The sequence below is a fragment of the Melanotaenia boesemani genome, chromosome 17, assembly GCF_017639745.1.
Source record: "Melanotaenia boesemani isolate fMelBoe1 chromosome 17, fMelBoe1.pri, whole genome shotgun sequence".
In the NCBI taxonomy this organism is placed as follows: Eukaryota; Metazoa; Chordata; class Actinopteri; order Atheriniformes; family Melanotaeniidae; genus Melanotaenia; species Melanotaenia boesemani.
Window position 1 is genome coordinate 4,078,428 of NC_055698.1, and position 16,337 is coordinate 4,094,764.

General features: G+C 42.1%; 1 protein-coding gene across 7 annotated transcripts in view; it reads left to right on the forward strand.

Moving 5' to 3' along the window:
• Positions 1-16,337, forward strand: part of LOC121627999 (receptor-type tyrosine-protein phosphatase U-like) — a 236,992-nt gene that overhangs the window by 63,837 nt on the left and 156,818 nt on the right. For all 7 annotated transcript variants that reach the window (XM_041966886.1, XM_041966889.1, XM_041966887.1 and 4 more), the window contains exon 2: positions 9,838-9,966. In XM_041966886.1, coding sequence (XP_041822820.1) covers positions 9,838-9,966 — 129 coding nt within the window. The remainder of the gene's footprint in view (positions 1-9,837; positions 9,967-16,337) is intronic.

A 16,337-nucleotide genomic window follows, 5' to 3' on the forward strand; every position in this document is an offset into this window, starting at 1 on the left:
GCAGGATGGTAGATCTCGAGGACCGGACTTGGGCACCACTGATGTATACCATTCCAGGCTACAGTCATAACAGATTCAGTAAACACTTATTACTAAGCAGTAGTAAATAGAGCCTGAGCGATATGGATGGTTTGAGGCCGATTACAATAATTGGCAGAAAAAAAAATTCTTATAATTGATAATCAGCAGATTCATTTAAAAAATATATATGGATAAAATAACTTCTATTTTTCTTTCTATGGAGCATGCATTAATATAACTATCAGTTGTACTGAAGAATTTATCTTTAGATTTACACCATATTCTGTATTCTGTATGTATGATAGATAGATAGATAGATAGATAGATAGATAGATAGATAGATAGATAGATAGATAGATAGATAGATAGATAGGCAGTCTGTCGCTCACATTCACCATTATAAGACAGACTCAATAAAATCAAGTAAAAACATATAAACTTGTAAAAGTAACAATAAATAATTAAATGCATCACTAAAATCAACTGAAACAGTTAAAGCAGTAAAGACGGTTTGGACATATCTGGACATCATCCTGCTCCTCCCTGCATTATATAGCCTGATGGATGAGGGACAAAAGAGTCTTTCAGTCTCTATATGGACCCCCCCAGAGAGAGGAGTCTGGATGGAGCGCCTCCCGGAGAAGACCGGGTTCACGGGGTGGCTCTTGATTGGACAGAATCACACTGATCTTAGAGAGCAGACTCCAGATACAGTCCAACCACAGAGCCGCTTTCCATAAGAGCCGGTTCAGCCTCTGAATGTCCTTTTTCTCAGTGCTGCCTCCCCAGCACACACCAGCGTAGCAAAGGGCTCTGGACACCATGGACTGATAGGACATGTACAGTAACTCAGAGCAGACTCTGAATGAGGCCAGCCTTCTAAGAAAGTACATTCTGCTCTGCCCCTTCCTGCACACTGCCTCCATCTCTGCTGACCAGCTCTGTTTGTCATCCAGCTGCAGGCCCTGGTACTTACAGGTGGAGACCACCTCCATCTCCAATCCATCCATGTTGATGGGCTGCAGAGAGGGAGGTGCCCGGCAGAAATCAAGCACCACTTCCTTTGTTTTAGAGGATTTTCAGCTGGAGCTTGCTCCGCTGGCACCACCCAACAGTCTTCCACCAGGCCCGGTACTCCCCCTCTCCCCCTGGAGCACCTAGGCACCGTGCCATGAGGTGCTCCAGGAGAGCCATACAGCCCACGTTACTGCTGCTACAGGTGGTTTTCAGATCATTCCAGACTTCCCGCATGTTGTTGTCTCGCAGCTTCATATCCAGCTTCTTGCTGTATTCCTCCTCCTTTAGGCAGCTTTTCACCTCCTCCTGCACCTCCCTCATCCTCCCACAGTCTTTGCTCCCAAACACCCTCTTCTTCTTATTCAGGACATTCTTTACCTCACAAGTAATCCACGGTTTGTTGCTGACAAAGCACATCACTATTTTAACAGGCACCACCTGGTCCAGACAAAAGTTAAGATAGTCAGTTCAGCACCCCACTGCACCATCACGGTCCTCACAGTGCGAATCCACCAATACACTCCAGTCCGTGGTGGCAGAACAGTTTCTGAGTGCTTCCACTGCTTCAGGGGAACACCTCCTGACCTGCATTGTTGTCGCAGTTTGCCTCTTCACAAGAGAAGTGTATTTGGACTGCAGGTGGAGAAGGTTATGATCTGATTGGCCAAGAGAAGTGAGGGCGGAGACTGAGTGTGGGTTGTTAATATTTGCATACAACAGGTCTATTCTATTTTTCCTTGTGGGACAGCCAACATATTGGTTGAAAGAAGCAAGAGTAGTGACCAATGGGATGTGGTTATAATCACCAGAAATAAGGAAAATGCATCTGGATGCTGGGACTGAAGCGGTGCAGTGATGTTATAGATGAACTCGTGTGCGTGCGATGACATGTGAGAACTCACGTGGTACTTAGTACGCCCTAATGCTAACAGCTAGCAGCTCCAAATCATAGCTACATATCACAGTTTTAACAGCTGGATGGTAAAGATGGCACCATCGCTTGTTAGCATACAGGATAAGGCCCCACCTTTGCTTTCCCGCTGGAATTAGGATCCCGATCTGCTCGCATGGTGGAAAAGCAGGGCAGGTCCAGTCCGTTGGGCTCTAGTCATAAATGAAGTTTATCTGGTACTCCCCATAGCAGATGATGATGCAACTCCTGTTACACCAGGAAGGGTCCAGTCGAAGAAGTCCAACACATCTTTATCCATAAAAGCACATTTTAGACAAAAAATTAGGGATTTTAAGGGGTTAAACTATTTTAACCAGTGTTGTGGGATAAGACAAATTCATAATATTGGATGGCACTATGCTAATCCGCTCTGTAGCCTTCCATCTGTGATCTTACATCATGGTTTGGACTCATGTTAGTCAGAGAGGGAATGTGTTGATCTGTTTATGAAAACAACTGTGGCAGCAGTGTGTCCGTTAATCCCAGATTTCTGTGGTGGAAGCTAGTATGACCACAAACTCTCACTGTGGATTTGAACAAAATGACAGTCTTTGAGAGGTCTTGCAACCCCCAAACCTCCGGGATGTGGTGTTAGCGCTGTACAGAAGTCATTCACAGTGTGGAACTCCAGTAAGTGCAAAATTAGATCCTCTGTGCAGGTATGTTGGCCCTTCTCCTGCTTAACTTTAATCCAGTTAGTCATCATTTCTATGTTTTAATAATTCAGATGTGAGACCAAATTCAAAAAAAGAAGCTTGTAGAAAAGGTAAAATTTCCTGTTACAGGTAGAGCGGTTGGCTAGCTTGTTTTTGGATACATGGATATGTGGCATGGTTAGCTAGTCAGAAGTCATTGTATTATAACAGGGATCACCCACTCCAGACCTTGTGGGTCAGTGTCCTTCAGGTTTTAGATGTTTCCCTCCTGATTGAAATCAGACGGTTCTCAAACGGCTTGTTAAATTCTGCACCAGCCTCTTGATAACCAATTTATTTGAGTCAGATGCGTTGCAACAGAGGAACATCTAAAACCTGAAGGACAGTAACCCAGGATGTCCGGCGATGGCGATCCCTGCATCATAGTAAGCTTACTTATAACAATACGGTGTGGAAGGGTGGTTGTAGTTGTGTTTCCTTGCCTTTTAATAAGCACTGCTCTGATTAAAATTTGAACAGCCCAGTTCCACATTTCCCCACCACACAGGTCTTCATCTTTTAAACGTTTTGAAGCAAAGGTCAAACTTTAGTAACATGTTTCCATGCAGATCTCAAAATGTTGACTTTTGCCTTTAATGTTAATGTTTGCCTATAAATGTTAAAACAACTGAGAATACTTTAAATTTTAGACTAAACATTATTAGATGATGCTGCAAAACCCAGGAAAAGACCAACTATCGACACAGAACACATCATGTTGAAATATATCACAGAATTATGTAAAAGCCGGATGCGTTTCGTTCCTCTGGGCCATAACTCAACAGACAGCCTTTAATAAACCTCTGTACTACTGCTCTGTGTGTGCTGAAAATTATCTACGACAAATGCACCATAATGACTAAATTTGGGGTTTTCCCTCAAATTCAGGCTAGAAACGTTGACTCAGTATTTAGACCATCACTGAAAGCTGTAATAATGAGATTCTTTGCTGCCTCTTGCAGGATTTACTGGCTCTTTTTTTTTTGTAAACTCTCTCCCCCATACTACATCACACTTGGAGGAGTGCTCTGTTCAGCAGACATGAGATTAATGGGAATAAAAGTACATCGTAGCTCAGTGAGGCTGGATCTGAGGAAACACTGCAGCTGATTTAGAGCAGGAGTGATTTGAAAATGAAGCTTCTGCTTCAGAGGAGCTTTAACCTGATGATTTATTGTACAGCTATAACATGAGAAAGTTAAAGTTTGACGGCCATAGTGCAACTTTTTACTAAATGTTTTATCTCTTCCACATAAGAAGGAGGTAAGAATGTGTTGAGGTTGAGAAAGGAAAACAAGTTGAAGTCTTGTTTGCCAAATTACCTCTCCAGCCTTTCAAAGTGCGGGATGCCTTATGTTTTTACACATTTATTCCTTTCTTCCCTCTTTGTTCTCCTCCTGAGAGAGTTGTCAGCTCTGACAGTGTCTCACTGAAGTTATCGCAGCCTCATCCATGTTTCACATCGCTGGGGGAGTTTGCCGAACAGAGCGCTGCTATCGCCTCTGATAAGCAATTGGCATTCTGAGAGCTCTCTTCTCATACGTCTGGGTTTTTGGGGGGTTTTTTTTGTGGAAATGTGAGCAATCTTCCTGAGAATCGTTGGCGGCCTTAGCCTGTGTGGCCCTGATGGATTCATTACGATTTTATTCAACATCAAAAAAAGACGCTCACAGATCCCTCACAAATGCACATGGCTGTTCTAATTACATGGGCTTTCCCTCCTGCTGCCGGAGAAGCTCATTTGTGCACCGAGAGGAACTTGCGGGCTAAAAGCAAAGGAGGCGTGGAGGGATGAGTCTTAATGAGGGGAGTCAGTGGAACTCGTCTGATGGTGACATTTCTTCACGGGGCTGAAGGGCTCTCAATAAAAAACAAACCTTCACCGTGGGCCCTGTCTCAACCACTCGGCATTCTCATTCTCAGATAAGTGGACACAAAGCTGCACAACATGCAGCCTTCACACAGGCGGCAATTATAGCTCTGATCTGCTTACACACCCGGAGACTCGCTTGGCTGCAGGCAGACGGGTAGGCTTGGAAGGGGGGGTTCACTGGCAGTAGGTGGTGGTATTTGTTTGGTTTGCAGGAATGGTGAGTCCTAAATTAAAAGTAGTTTATTGCAACATTTCGGACTCATGTTTTACTTAAGAAAACAGATGGAATTTCTTAACAAAACACAAACAGCCACAATGGGGAAGTAGGCCAAGCGGGATACTATTAAGTAGAAACTGGCAAAGAGTCAGAGTCACTCTCTACTAGCAGCACAGCTGTCAAGCCTTAATACAATCTGGTAGTGAAGAGGGTCCTGCTACTGCAGTGGGACTAACTGAGTGTGTCTGGAGTTAGGGTAGAGGACCGTTACGCCTGTCTTCTAAAGCAGGGTCAGGCTGAGCAATTGCCAGCTTAGCAGCTTGGTGACAGGCCTGTAAAACACTGTATGCCTTATAAATGAGCAGCTCCCCTGAACCCCCTTCTTTTATTCCCGAGGTGTTCTTTGGGCAGGTGCAGCTGTACAAATCACACTTTGTTTTCAAACCTGAGGAGACTCAATGGACAGCTGAAAAAGTACTAGTCACATTAATTTCCTGTTTGGTGGTTGCTTGACTGAAGCTTGGGTTTTATTTTGCTGCTCGTTTACTGGAAACATTGACTATGAAGTCCAGTGGGAAAGTTCCAGAGACATCTTGTTAAACAAATTCCAACTTTTAATCAACTAGACTCGAGATAATCCAGATCATGGGCTGTAGAGATGGTTGGATCAGATAGTGTCTTGTGATTTAGTTGAGCGTTCTTGACCCTGTATATAAACTAAAGGTACATTTCCTCAGTTGGTACAAAAATGCAAGAATTAGCTGGCAAAGCCAATCCAAAGATTAAATCAAAGCTCTAAGTAGCTTAGCAGTGGTGTTTGGAAGTATTTTGGATTTCACAGCACAGGTGGTACAACAGGGATCACCAGCTCCGGACCTCTTGGGCCAGTGTCCGGCAGGTTTTCGATGTTTCCTTGCTGCAACACACCTGACTCAAATCAAATGGTTCTTCTGCGGCTTATTACCAAGTTTTGCACCAACCCCTTGATAACCCATTAATTTGAGCAGGTGTGTCGCAGCAGGAAAACCTGCAGGACACTGGCCCAAGAGGTCTGGAATCGGTGATTCCTGCCCTACAACAACCAATCTGCTCAGTAGCTTACAAAGTGAAGCAAGAGGGTAATCACGTTTGATCATGATGCCATTTCAATAAATAATGAGTCTGTGTTTGCTGATATCACAAATTCTGCCACACTATGGTTTTCATTAGATTTGATTCAGTAGCCAGTGATCAAGAAAATGATTGTGACAACATTGCTTCCTGATTTTATCAGTCACTTCCACTGAAATCAAATCACAAAACAATGAAAATAACAAACATAAGATTAATTCAGACCTCAGTCTGACATTTAAACAAAACTTTAACCCTGTTTAGTCTCAAACTAAATATTTTTAGAGATTCGTTATCAAGGTACTTTATCATAGTGACACACCACAGCTTTGGATGTCCACATTTTTACATCAGAATAAAATAAAGGATTTTGGTTGCAAAGCAAAGGAAAATGATTCCATGTTTTTGCAGTGTCAACAATGGGTCTTTATCATCATCTGACTGCCTGCTGTTCAACACCATCAGCTACAGAAGGCCCATTGCCAGAGGCTTGTTAAAAATAGAAAGTCTCTACAATCTCATCAAACATTTTTACTTTTTATTTTGAGCAGATAGTGTTCCAAGAATAAAACAAACAGAAGATGCAGAACAGTAGCTGTACAGTTAGGTCCACAACTGACTTAAATCAGACAGTAGTAAATAACAATTATACATACAGTTAGTGTTATATCCGCACGTGTAAAACCACACATACTCGTATTTATAACTTGATATTACCACAGCTGACAATGGTTTCTAATACCAGCTATGGTAATGGAAAAACCACGATTGTGTAACAGTGAAGATCGATTACCAGCGTTAGTAAACAGGAACCACCAGGATAAAGAACATCTGATCCCACTACCTTTACAACATAAATACCATTGAACTTCACTGCCTCTGAATTGTGACCAGACTTTCTGTTTATAAAGGGATCTGAGATGGTAAATGCTTTGACATTGCTTTAGTTTGAGCCCAGACTGGTCCACAGCTTATCACCACATCAAGACATAGAAGAACTTCTCCTGGTGGTTCTTAGTATTGGAACTATAAAGTTCCCAAATCCTCTCAGGCCGCCCGGCTGGTCTCTAGCAGAAAAAGGTTGTTCATATACTAACAGGTAACAGGTGATGAAAAGCTTTAAACATGCACTGTAAAATGTGTAGTTTTATAAGATCATGCATTTCTAATAATTGTAATTTAAGAAAGAGAGGATTTGTATGTTCCAGATACTCAGCCTCATGTAGTATTTGTATGGACCTTTTCTGTAGTAAAAGTAGTGACTTTGTTGTATTTGTGAAGTTATTGCCCCATTGAAGGTTAGGTATGGAAGAATTAAAGAACAGTACAATGTTTGTAGAGCATTGTGATCAAGGATATATTTAACTTTATTGATTATCGCAAGGCTTTTGGAGACTTTAGTTGTTTTATGCCTGATGTGTGTTTTCCAGCTTAGCTTAGGGTGTGTCATTAAACCTAAACATTAGTAATAATAAATAATAATATTTTAGTTTCATTTAAATTTAAGGATGATTTATTACCTTCCAACCATTTTTAAATTTTACTTAGTTCATTATTTACAGTAATAATGAGTCATAACTGTCATGGCTATAAAATATATTTATGTTGTCTGCAAACAAAAGGCATTTAACTAATTGAGAAACACTAAAACATCATTAATACACAAATTAAATAATTTAGGGCCCAATATTGACCCCTGGGGAACACCACAAGCAATGTCAAGACATCTGGAAGAGAGCTCTCCCAGTTGAACATATTCTGTATGCTTTGTACATATCTGTACATATTGTACGCTTAAACATCTTTTTACACATTTCCCAGACACCCATATTTAATATCATTCTAATTTCTTATATAATATCTCATGATTGATGTGTCAAAGTCTTTTTGAGGTCAATGAAAATTGCTGTAGCATATTATTCACTCTTCAGTGCTTTTGATATTTCTTCTGTAGCATCAGTTTAGGCCACTGAGGTGAATCTATTGGCTCTGAACCTATCCTGGTCTTTATTAATTAAATTGTGTTTATCTATAAATTTTTCTAACCGTTGGTCAAACAATTTTTTCAAGTATTTTAGAAAAGTGGGGAAGAAGTGAAATGGGTTGTAGTTTGTGAAGTCATGCTTCGTTCTGTTGTTAAACACTGGCATGACCTCAGCAAGGGAGAGAAAGATAAAGCTGTTGTTCCAGAATTTGGCTCCATTTCTTGATTTGACATCTTTGCGGCTAATTCAGGGCCACATTCACACAAACATTACTGAAGTTATTGACCATCTTATTCATGTTGTGATTTTCACCATCTGAGTCCACAAAAAGATCTTGGGTAGGCATGTTTTTTAGATCCTAGCTCAAATATACTATTTAATACTTCCCATGTTCTTTTTGTATTGGATTTATTATTATATAAATTTGCCATTCTCATTGTGGCTGTCAACGTATACTTATATCTTTTATACTTATATCTGTCCTGACTTATACCTGTCCTCAGCTTCTTTAGTTTGCAATCTAAGGAACAATTTATAAAGATTATTTTTCTTCAAGCGTTTTGTAGCGTTTAATTTGACATTAGAGTGATGGAAGAGGATGCTGATGGATGTTGTTTGCCACTCAGGGAGACATTAAAATACAATTGCATGTTTAATTCAAATTAGTTTGAACTGGATTTATGGAAGAAGTTACAGCCCTGCTAGAACCCAAATACTACACACTGGAACTTTAAAGTACTTCGGCTCAGTTTGCTACCGTGTTATTGAAGGTAACACTAAAGATGATTGGTGGTGGTTTTATATTAAACACAGAAGTGTAAACGGCTCTAAGTTCAGCAGGATTGCCCTGTAATCTGAAGAAAAGCTGAAGAGCTAAAATTGATCAAGTCCTGCGTGATTTGCCACACAGAATTACTTTTAACCGTGGATTTCTAGACTGTTCTGTCTTGACTTACAATGAACCCATTTAGTCAATGAGTGCTTCTATTTGTCTAAGTCTTTCCATCTTGTACTACTGGAGCCAGTGTTTATGACCTGAATGATGAGTAACACAATCTGTCCATGTCAGCGAGACTAAACAAGGAAATCATATCCTCCTTCAGGTGGTTCATCAATAGACAGTCTTTGTGTTTTCAGGCCTGACTGAAAACGTCCTGCTTATACAGTTCTGTGTCATTATTTTCGTGGTTGCAGACTGTGATTTGGACTAAAAGCAGTTTGAAAAGGGCTTTGGTTTCACAGATAGCAATGAATAAGTTAATCAGGGAAACAGTGGAAACATTAAAGATGTCTGTTGGCTACAGCTCTAGAGAGCATGTTGTGCATAAAGCTCACAGACATGCCTGATCATAATGGTTCTCCAAAATCTGTTCAAATATGAAATTTCACACTTTCAGAAGTGTGCATGTCTTCTTATCTGACCAACTAAACAAGAACAGACTCTTTTCCACGAGTTGGGCAGCTGAGCTGGTGGCTTTAAAGCCTGTGGTTTGTGTGATAATGGTCGAATAGTGAACGCAACCATTAGATGCCAGACAGGGTTAGGTCACCTTCACCGGCTGAGAGCCCAGCTCTTGTCCTCCATCAGCTAGAGTAGCCCCTTCGCTGCTCTAGTGCTGCTGCCCATTATTTCTGGCTATCAGGGTGACCCGTGGCGGCTGTCGTTTTTGCACCACAGGGCTAATGGCAACAAATGGTGGTAGATTTTAAAGAGAAGAGAGGAGTCTGTGACAGTCTGTGCTAACTTCATGGTGCCAAGTATTAGCTGTAATTTAGTTTATAGATGCAAGATTCTCCAGGTTTTGATGTATTAAGACAATTACAGCAAGACAGTGGTGATGTAACTGAGCAATCATCTTCCTCCAGTAATGGGTTTCTTCACTTTATTCTAAGCAGCAAAGAAACTTTACTTGTATATTTTCTTCATTTGACCTGTTGTAAGACATTTTACGTATTTTTCTTTGTAGCTGGCTGTACCTTTGATGAGGACTCAGACTCTGGCTTGTGCGAATATCGACAGGGCCAAGAGGACGACTTTGACTGGCAGCTGATCAGGACGTACAACTGGCCTCACCCCACACCGGATCTTCTTCGAGGTAGGCTTCAGCGTGCATTTCCATTAAACAATTAAACCAGGGCGGGAAAACTGGTTTGGCTTCAGTTCATGCAGCGTATTGAAGGACCACTCAGAAGGTGCCATGTCCACAATCCTTTTCTATTAAAAATGTTTTTTTTTTATTTAATCTAAATCTAAAATGAAAGAAATCAGATTGAAATCAGTCAGCATTCTCTTCTTTTTGTGTAGTTCCCTCCTCTGTAATTCAGCACGGAAGCGCTGTTCACAGAAACATTAAATGGGAATTTGATTCTTAGAATGTATTTTCTAATCAAATGAACCAAAACCAGACTTTTGAAATACATGTTAAAGTGTTAGACTGAAATAATCCAAAACTGAACCTCTGGACCTCCAAATCCAAGTCGAAAGGCCACAGTTGGAAAGAGATGGAGAGTCTTTTCCAGGTCAAAAATTTGATCTTTTTCTATGTGGGGGAGCACAAGTGGATGGATGGGGGCTCGACTGGTGGATAGGTCCCTGGATTGTCCATAGTGATGCCATGTTTCTCCACATTGAGGAGAGCCAGATGAGGCTCAGGCACCTGGTTAAGATGTCTCCTGAAAGCGTCTATGGTGAGATGTTCTGGGCACATCCCACCAGGAGGAGGCCTCAGGGAAGACCCAGGACATGTTGGAGGCTCTATGTCCCTTCGCTGGCCTGGGAATGCCTTGGGATTCTCCCAGAAGAGCTGGAAGAATGGCCAGGTAATCGGAATCCTGGGCTTCCCTGCTGCTGTCACCATGTCCCAACCTCAGATAAATGGTGATGGATGGATGGATGGATGGATGGATGGATGGATGGATGGATGGATTAACTAGCACCCATTTGCTGCTTTTGCTTTTAGTCAAAAGTTGAAGACATTAACGATTAAGAAAATATGTAAAAGATCCTGTCCCAGCATTTAGAAGAGAGACACTTTTCGGTCCAAAGCCATTCTTCGCTAACAGAAGTATTTTAAATTCAGCCAAGTCATCAAAGTATTTATAGATTTTCAGAGCAGTTACCACCCAACCGAGTGGAGAGTGGGGAGGTTTGAAAGAGTCGGTGCACATCTACAACTGTCCACACACCTGCAAACAAGTGTCCTCTAGCCACTACAGCAGGATGAGTAGATAAATAAGTTGTCGTCATGTTCAGTTAATCTGGCAAAGCACAGAAAACTTCCAGGTGCCCTGTGGTGTCAGACCCTAAGTAAGCTTAAACTGTCAGTCCTACAGTGTCAGTTAGTTGTGTGTCTGAATATGGTAGTGAATGTATACAGTATGAGCCACATATTTGCTGAGTGTTTGGAGATATTTACCATGTAGTCAGTAAACAGAGGAACAAACAAAACTGTTGAATCCGAACACAACACGAAAGCAGCCGCCAGCCTACAGTAAAACATTCTTTTATGTGCCGCCTTGTTTTTCCAGACAGATCATTATGGGAGCTCTGTGAATGCTCCCAATTACATAACACATTTAATAAAAGCAAAACTTCCAGCAAACTGACTGTTGATGTTTGTGCAACTTTCAACTGCAAGCAGGGACTTTTCAAGTCACACACATCACATCTAAATTTATTTCAGAGCAGCACAAACAGGATAATTGTGTGGTTTTTGAACACGGGGGCGAGTAACAGAACCACTGCCCCTCACAAGTCAGATCTTTTTTACCACATCTCTAAAGCCCTTATTTAATATGCACAGTTTTTAACCCTGACCAGGATTCTGCTGTCAAAGATCAACTGATCAGTTTAACGTGAGATGGATTTGTTGAATTAAAAAAACATACAAATGGACCTGAACCCATGGGGACGTATTACAGCACCTAGTATCACACTGAATCTTAGATTCGTCCCCAGAGATGAGCTTGTGATTGGGTTTGCTTCCTGGCTTCCTTGATTTGCAGGACAAGCAGCCAAATCCGACTGCTGCAGAAAAAGAAAAACAACATTTGTGCTCGGTCATGCAGCCAGAAAAGAGCCATGGTGGCTGCTGGATTTGTTGCCTCTGGGATGCTTTGAACTTCATCACCCTGTGTGTGGTTCATGGCAAATAAATGGCTTTTTTTGGGTTTGACTTTCTGTATGCACATCACAGGGACCGCGATCAGAGCAAACATGGATTTGTCTTCACTAGAATACCTTAACCAAAAAACTAATGAGTAACGAGTCAGTTTTCAAAACAATGAAATCTTCTGTCATTTCTACCAATAACTTTATCTTCAAATTTAAGCATCCCAACCCCTTAAAGCACACATCCACCCCGCTTCAAAAGCAGCTTCTTAAAACTGCTCATAACTCAGATAATGATGTAAGAATTACTTAAAACAAGATCAGCCTGGTGAAAACAAGAAGCTGGCGACTGGAGGGGGAATCCGCCTGTTTCATCTGACTTCACACTTTTCTCTCACTCATGTGTGAACAGGCTTTATTTCATTTCTGCGTGAATGTTAATGTTGACGCAGATGTACAAGCAGCTTCCCTCAGAGATTTATACCAAACGGTTTTATTACCTTGACCTTTTTCCAGTTGTCAGCTTCTCTGGCTGCCTCCCCATTCGCCATGTATCAACACAAGTGGGCTGCATCCAATCTTTGCTGACGCTTTACATGTTTATTTAAGATGGACTGATTTTCTCGGGTTTTTCCATACCAGCACACATCTGATGGGGAAAACAGTGGTGGTTATAGGCCACTGGCTCAGATAGACGATGGAAGGATCTGGGACAAGTCCAGATCTCATAATTCATTTGCAGTTATGGAGTGCTTGTTCCAACGTTCCTGGCGCAGCTCTCTGGAGGCGAGCTGGGTATGTTAACCAACTCCCTGGGATTGGTAGAGCCTGACATGGGTCACTGCTGATTACACTTCCTGGTGTTCTTCAGGAGCTGGTAAAACCACAAAGGCTGTTTTTCATCTTTTAACTAGTTTTACAGGATGATCACACTCTCGAGTGACTTGGTTGGATAAGAGATGAAGATATCCTCTTCAGTGTAGCAGTCCCATCATCACAGAATCCTCTAGTGGGGACATGATGGGCATCACAGCATTAAGCACAAGCAGCATGAGGCACTGGTGCTGCTTCACACAGCGGTGTTTGTCATGTACCAGCATGTACACCCTCTCTTATGCAGATGCAGGAAAAACATGAGAAAAAATAATTTGGTTCTTTTTTAAGTTCTGAAGTCAATTAAAGAGAATCAGATATTTGGTACCACATAGTGACCCGGGTCGGATTTGTGCTGCTCAGACTGTTATAAAAAGGTCAGATATCAGTCACATGTAGACAAGAAAAGTCAGGTCTGAGCCAGTTTTACCAGCAGTGTGAAGCAACTGTTGCTGTCCGTCAGTCTGAGAAGGGTTACAAGGTCGTCACATACCATCATTCAACCGAGAGAAAGATTCTTTATAAAAAAAAATAAAAGTAAAGGGTGGACGTCCTGGCAAGTTCAGCAGAAGGTCAGACCATGCAATGCCCACAGAACTGCAACAGTAGACCATCTCAGACTCTCCAGGTCTCAGTCAGCAGGTTAGATGTTACAGCTCATGACAGTCCAGTTAGAAAAAGACTGAACCAGTACGGCTTGCTGAGAAGGGTTGCAGGAGAAAAAGAACATGGCAGCAGGGCCCAGGCTGGCAAAGCTGCTTCTAAACAAACCAGCAGACTTCTGGAACCAGGTCCCCTGGACAGACCAGACCAAAGTTTGGACCTTAAACTCCTCGTAGCAGCTGCCAGCGCGGTGGTGGAGGGATGATGGTCTGGACACCTGCAGTCATTGTGTGGACCATGAAGCTCGGCTGGAACTGTCTCCTGCAGCAGGACAAAGATCCCAAACACAGCAGCAGATCTACAACAAACAAGGCGGGAAAAAAACACTCTAAACCTCCAAAAGGGGTTGAGGTGTTGCAGCGGTCCAGTCAAAGTTCAGCTTCACATATATGAATGGCAGCAAACAAAATCCCTCTCACATGAAGTATCTTCACCTCTGCACTCCTGACGTCTGATCTGGTCCAGACCTCCCACAAGCTGCCAGGATCTCCGGTCATATGGTCTTAGTCCATTTTTTCTTAGGTGTCTTTTGCAATTTCAGTTTAATTTAACTCCAGTGAAATCTCCTTCAGGGGTTTCTGTTTGATCCTGAATAAGATGTTCACTTTTCTTATTAAAAGAACAGCAGAAACGCCGCCCATCTGGCACACCATCATGTCTCCTTCCTTCCTCAGCACCAGACAATGAGTCCTGCCACCTCCCACATTTAAACAATGACAAGCGGGCTGAGATTCATAAGAACTTCACGGAAAGGAGAAATCCTGCAGAGCTGCAGGTTGTAACACACTCCCTTTAAGCTGCAATGTTTCATGTCATTGATATTCCACAGGCTGGTCGGTGCAAATCAATAATATCGAGCTGCTGGTGCCCAATAAACTAAGTTGTTGTCTCAATAGCAGTCTCTGAGAGAATTTGAAGCCCTTGGAAAAATTCAAGGTAAAATGTGCAGTAGCAGTGTCACCTCACCAGGCAGAGCTCCTAACTTGCATATTGTTCCTGAAGGAGACGGAGGACGTCACATGACAGCAGATCAGCCGCACCTCCACAAAATCCTTTAGAACCGTCTGAAGATCAGAGTTAGTTCATTCAATGCCAAATAAAAATGCATGTTAAACAGGTCCAGGTTATGTATCAACACCAGACCTGAACGGAATCAAAAAAGTTCAGCCAGCAAGGATCCAAACATGAAAAAATATGTTCCATGCAAATGTCCTGATATTAGGAAAGATGGTGAACACATCTGTTTTGGAGCAGAAAAGTAGAAACTTTGCGCTTGGTGAGGAAATAACTGTTGTTTTTCTGTCTGCTTTTACAAAGTCGATGTGATTGACAAGCGTTCTCTCAGGCCTTAGATGTTGTTTATGTTTCTGCCCTCAGGTTTACTGCTGCGGAGGCTCATAGTGCATTGGGTCATTGGATCTTGCATGTGAAAGAGCTGGGTGCTGTTCTCAGTCTTGGAGACGTGAGAGGCATGCAGGATACAGAGGTCGTCCGTGGGTAGCTGCCCCCTTAACTTGGAGGATCTGCTTTTAGCTTATTTTTGCACTGTCTGGATCTTTGTTAATTGCTTTTAGAAGAGAAATTTAGAGTTTACGTGAGTGTTCTATAGACCAAAGTAAACTTTGTTTGTACACTTATTGGGCACCTCATCAGGACCACCTTCTAGAACCGGGTCGGACCATGGTTTTAATTCCTGGTGTGATAGATGGAAGCAGGTGGTGGAAACCTTCCTCAGAGGTTTTCTCCATATTGACATGACAGCATCACACAGTTGCTGCAGGTTTGTCGGCTGCATCCATGATGAGAATCTCCCGTTCCACCACATCCCAAAGCTGCTCTACTGGACTGAGATCTGGTGGCTGTGGAGGCCGTTGGAGTCCAGTGAACTCATCGTCATGTTCTAGAAAGCAGGTGGAGATGATCTGAGCTTTGTGACATGGTGCATTATCCTGCTGGAAGTAGCATCAGAAGATGCTCCACTGTGGTCATAAAGGGATGGACATGGTCAGCAACAATACTCAGGTAGGCTGTGCTGGTTAAACCAGGCCACGTTGGTACTAAGAGGCCCAACGTGGGCCTAGAAAATATTCCCCCACCATCACACCAGCAGCAGATCCAGACAACTGCTGCTTGCTGGATATTTTCTCTTCGTCAGGCCATTCTCTGGAAACCCTAGAGATGGTTGTGTGTGAAAATCCCAGTAAATACTCAGACCAAAAACCATGCCACGTTCAAAGACTCTTAAATCTTCTTTCTTCCTCATTCTGATGCTAAGCTTGAACTATGAGGTATCTCCAAAATAAAAAATGTAGAACTGAAACTAATACATGGTTCCATATGTCAGTATCTACATATTAGAACATTATTAAATCTATAAGCATCTGGTCCTCACCAGGTCTTAAAGTAGAGTAAAACAACCTCAGATGAACAACAACACTCTAAAAATGATTGCAACTGAATAAAAACAACTTTTTCTAAAGCCTTCGATAAAAATGGTAAATTTGAGACAGGTCTAAAATATGATAAAACAGATGGGTCAAAGTTTTTTAAGTAGTGGCTTGACAACAGCGTGTTTAAAGGCAGCTGGAGCCATTCCACACCTGAGGCAACTGTTAATAAAAGAGAGAAGGCATGGCCCAACAGTAATAAAAGCCTCTTTGAGCACCTTTGCAGGTACAATGTCCAAGGGACAGTAACTGGGTTTAATACTCTGTACCACCTCAGTGAGAAGTGATAGAGACACTTGCTCAAAACTTTCCAAAACAGCAGACGGTACAGGAGGAGTGTACAGTTCAGCACAAGCATTTATATTATTCTTAA